Source organism: Camellia sinensis, chromosome 13 (assembly GCF_055761805.1).
Source record: "Camellia sinensis isolate YWXY chromosome 13, ASM5576180v1, whole genome shotgun sequence".
Taxonomy (NCBI): domain Eukaryota; kingdom Viridiplantae; phylum Streptophyta; class Magnoliopsida; order Ericales; family Theaceae; genus Camellia; species Camellia sinensis.
The window spans coordinates 53,981,682-53,985,832 of NC_138973.1; the positions used below are offsets into that span (position 1 = coordinate 53,981,682).

Below are 4,151 nucleotides of genomic sequence, written 5' to 3' on the forward strand. Positions count from 1 at the left end.
AAACCAATGAGCAATATCACGAATTTCTTGAGACATTTCAGCATCTCGTGTGATTAGACCAATTGGACGTGCAGTTTCTGTGAATACTGTTAACCCTTGTTGACGTTCACCGCGATCTTCATTCCGTTCTGGTCGATTATGCACGGTTTCAATCCCATCAACATACATTGAACAAAAAGTAATGCACTCTTTGACAATGTAAGCCTCGGCAATTGAACCTTCTGGTCGAGCTCGGTTGGTCACATATTTTTTTAATGCTCCCATAAACCTTCAAGAGAGAACGAATTAGGAGTATAATTACATATGTGACACACTTACGTAAATCTCATTTACAAGTATAAGTGTAAAAATACCTTTCAATTGGGTACATCCATCGATATTGTACGGGTCCTCCAAGAATAGCCTCACGAGGCAAATGAATAGCCAAGTGGATCATCACATCGAAGAAGGCTGGAGGAAAGATCTTTTCAAGCTTGCATAAAATGTGTATTATACGTTCCTCTAATTTCTCTAGTTCGCTCCGCCTTAGTGTCCTAGAGCATAAGTCTTGGAAGAAATTGCCTAACTCAAAAAGTGTTGTGCTAATTTCTTTATCCACGTAACCACGCATTCCAATGGGAAGAATTCTTTGTATTAGTACATGGCAGTCGTGGCTTTTTAGGCCTGTTAGTCTACCATTTCTTGCATTCACTGATTTGGATATGTTTGCCGCATACCCATCTGGATACTTGACAGTTTTTAAAAATTCAAAGAAACCCTCCCTCTCTGCAGGTGTCAATGAAAAGATTGCTCGAGGCTTGACATATGATCCATCGGGTCGTTGTGTTAGCCATAGCTCTTTCCTTATATCCATATCTTCCAAGTCTAATCGTGCTTTCTCTGTGTCCTTGTTCTTTCCATCAATGCCTAACATAGTTCCGAAAACATTTTCACTAAAATTTTTCTCCACATGCATGACATCAATATTGTGTCGAAGTTTTCGCTTCTTCCAATAGGGTAACTCATACAAGATGCTTACCTTTGTCCAATTAGGTGCTTGACGGGCCCTTTTTCTATTACTTGGATGCTTTCCATATATGACATCTGTCACGTTGTCCAACTGGTCTTGTATCTTTTCCGCCGGCAACTCCAAAGATCTCTTCCGTTTCTCAATCTTACCATTGTAAGCCCTACTCTTTCGCCTTTCTGGGTGGTTCTCAGGCAAGTAACATCGATGGTTAGTGTACCCTGTCTTACTTCTCAGAGATTGAAAATACGGTTCATCATTGCAAGTGTAACAAGAATAATGACCCTTTGTTCTCCACCCAGATATGTCACCAAATGCAGGCCAATCATGTATTGTCCACAACAAAGCTGCATGCATTCGAAAAGTCTCATTGGTGGAGGCGTCGTAAGTCAATGCACCATTTGTCCATAAATCATTCAACTCATCTACCAATGGTCGCATGTAGACGTCAATATCAATCCCTGGTTGCGATTCTCCAGGAATAAGTAATGACATCAAAGAAAATGGATCCTTCATAACCAACCAAGGTGGCAAGTTGTATGGAATGAGTATGACGGGCCACAAACTATAAGAGTTGTTCATGTTCCCAAAAGGGTTAAACCCATCAACGGCCAACCCTAGCCTTACATTTCGAGGCTCCAAGGCAAACTCGGGATGTTGTGCATCAAATTCCTTCCACTCATCACTGTCAGCAGGATGCCTCAATATCTCGTCGTCCACTCGTTTGTCTTTGTACCATCTCATGTCCTCAGCACTCTTCCTTGACATGTACAATCTTTTCAACCTTGGTGTCAAAGGGAAGTACCGCAATACTTTATGAGGGATCTTCTTACCCCTTCCACGATTGATCTTGTATCTAGATGTCTTACAAGTCGGACATTTATCTAGTGTTGCATTCTCCTTCCAAAATAATACACAATCATTTATGCAAGCATGAATGAGCTCATATGACAAGCCCAAGTCACGTAGTATTTTCTTAGCTTCATAAGTTGACTTTGGAACCAAATTTTCTTTCGGTAAAAGTCTACTTAAAAACTCTAGCATCATATCAACTGACTTATTGCTCCAATGATTTGTTACCTTCATATTAAGCACCTCAATCACAAACTTTAACAAAGTATAATTTGTACAATTTGGGAACAGCTCACGCTTGGCATCAGTCAACAATTGATCAAAAGTTCTCACTTCCTCCCCTTGGGTTGTATCAGTCGATTCCCCTCTTATTCGATCTTCTACTAAGGCGTCAATACCACCTACAATTTCATCACCATCAAGTCGCATCTCATCATCATGGTAAGCCTCGTTTGAAACACGGGGTTCCCCGTGCTGGTGCCATACAGTGTAAGTTTGCATAATCCCATATTGGAGCAAATGAATTTCCACATTTTGAAGATTTTGTCTACAAACATTCACACACTTCATACATGGGCACAACAGATTACCATTATGGTCTAAAACCCCCATTGCAAATTGAAGAAATAACTTGACCCCATCATTATATGGTTTACTCATCCTTCCATTAGCCGTCCTACCTAGGGCAATCCAACTTTTATCCATGTCTGATCACAAATGAAAGATTAGGAACAATATAGTATAATGTAGACTTGTGTATTTATGAACTAATTCAATTGAAAAATTCAATAACAACTTCACCAAATATATGTCCAGATCTTTAATGAAGATTCTTATACAAGTTCTAATGTTATATGCATGATGCCACCATGATTTTCTTGTAAAGTATCAAAGCAAAGTTAATCAATGATAGTTCACAACATTTTCAAACAAATAGTTTTACTTTTCATGCTATTTGTTATGGGTATAAAGGATTAATTTAACGAACATTGATTTAATCATATACCATTTTATTACAGCCTTTTTTTAAAAAAAACAATTAAATATATACATGATGCCACCATCTCCACTGCATTTTCATTATTGCTTTGAATAGTTATACAAGAATTTTTATTCTATTTTTTTTAAAATCCAAACTTATACAATAATTTGAGGTAGGTTATACTCATTTTGGTTAAGATCGATCTTGACTTCTTAGTAGTTTCACAAGTGTCTTCCAGTACTGGAATGAACTTCCTAAAAGACAAACGAACCCTTGTCTAAAGCTAATTATGTTTCATAACTGATATGGTTATCACTTTGCAATCAAAATTATGATTTATTTCAAATAGTTACGGAAAAAGCATATCACTACAACATTTTTCTGGACTTCATTAAATTTATATTAGTATGACTATATGATATGTCAACATGAGATTGTTCTTGGGATTCTTTTCTTCAATTGATCTCGAAACTGAATGATTTAGAAGTTTTGAGGAATTCCTAAGGGCTGGGCTCATTGAAATAAGTTTCATTTCTTTGATATGTCTGAATTAAAACTCCATTAGGGTGTTTATTAGCCATATTACTTTTAACAAAATTAAAAATTAAAAAGAATAGAGAGAGTCAATTTTGAAGATATCAACCTATAATGTCACCACAACAAGAAACTATTCTGGTGACTAATTAATTTAAAAGAGCTATGTCACCACAACAAGAAACTATCATGTGCTAGCGATAAAGGTTAGGTGTTGTTTATAAGTAGAGGAGAGTGATTAGGCTGTGTTTTCAGCCTCATTTGTTAACTTGTAGTGTAGAGGGGCTATCTAGTGTCTTTTTATTTTCTTGTTGCTTGATACAGTTTTCTTGCTCTGTTGGATTGGTCCCTCACCAGTCCATGGGTCAATAACTTCAATATTGGGGTAAATGGAATGCATCATATGTCATGCAATTCAAATAACTACTTGAACAGAAAAGGTCTTTTTCTTCTCATGTGGTTCATAATCATACAAATCTTAAATGTTCAGTCATTACCAAAACTCCGATTCGAATTACAATCAGAAAGTATACAAAAAAGTAACTAAAGAAAGAATTAGGATGGAGAAATTAAACCTAAATCTTTCCCCTCCAGAAACAATACTTTAATTTACTTTCACAGTATCTTAATCAAATTACAAGGTTCATATCTTAATCAAATTATAAGGTTCATATTTAGAATCTAATTATATTAAGAATCTAATTATAAATAAAATAGAGCAGGATATATATATATATATATATATATATTATATCTATAACAATATCATGTATACAG

The 4,151-nt window shown here is 35.9% G+C and overlaps 1 protein-coding gene across 1 annotated transcript; it reads right to left on the reverse strand.

Moving 5' to 3' along the window:
- Positions 1–325: 325 nt before the first annotated feature.
- Positions 326–2,563, reverse strand: LOC145805393 (uncharacterized). The gene has a single exon (XM_082900517.1). It carries the CDS (start codon positions 2,561–2,563, stop codon positions 326–328), a length of 2,238 nt encoding a protein of 745 aa, XP_082756643.1.
- Positions 2,564–4,151: the final 1,588 nt, after the last annotated feature.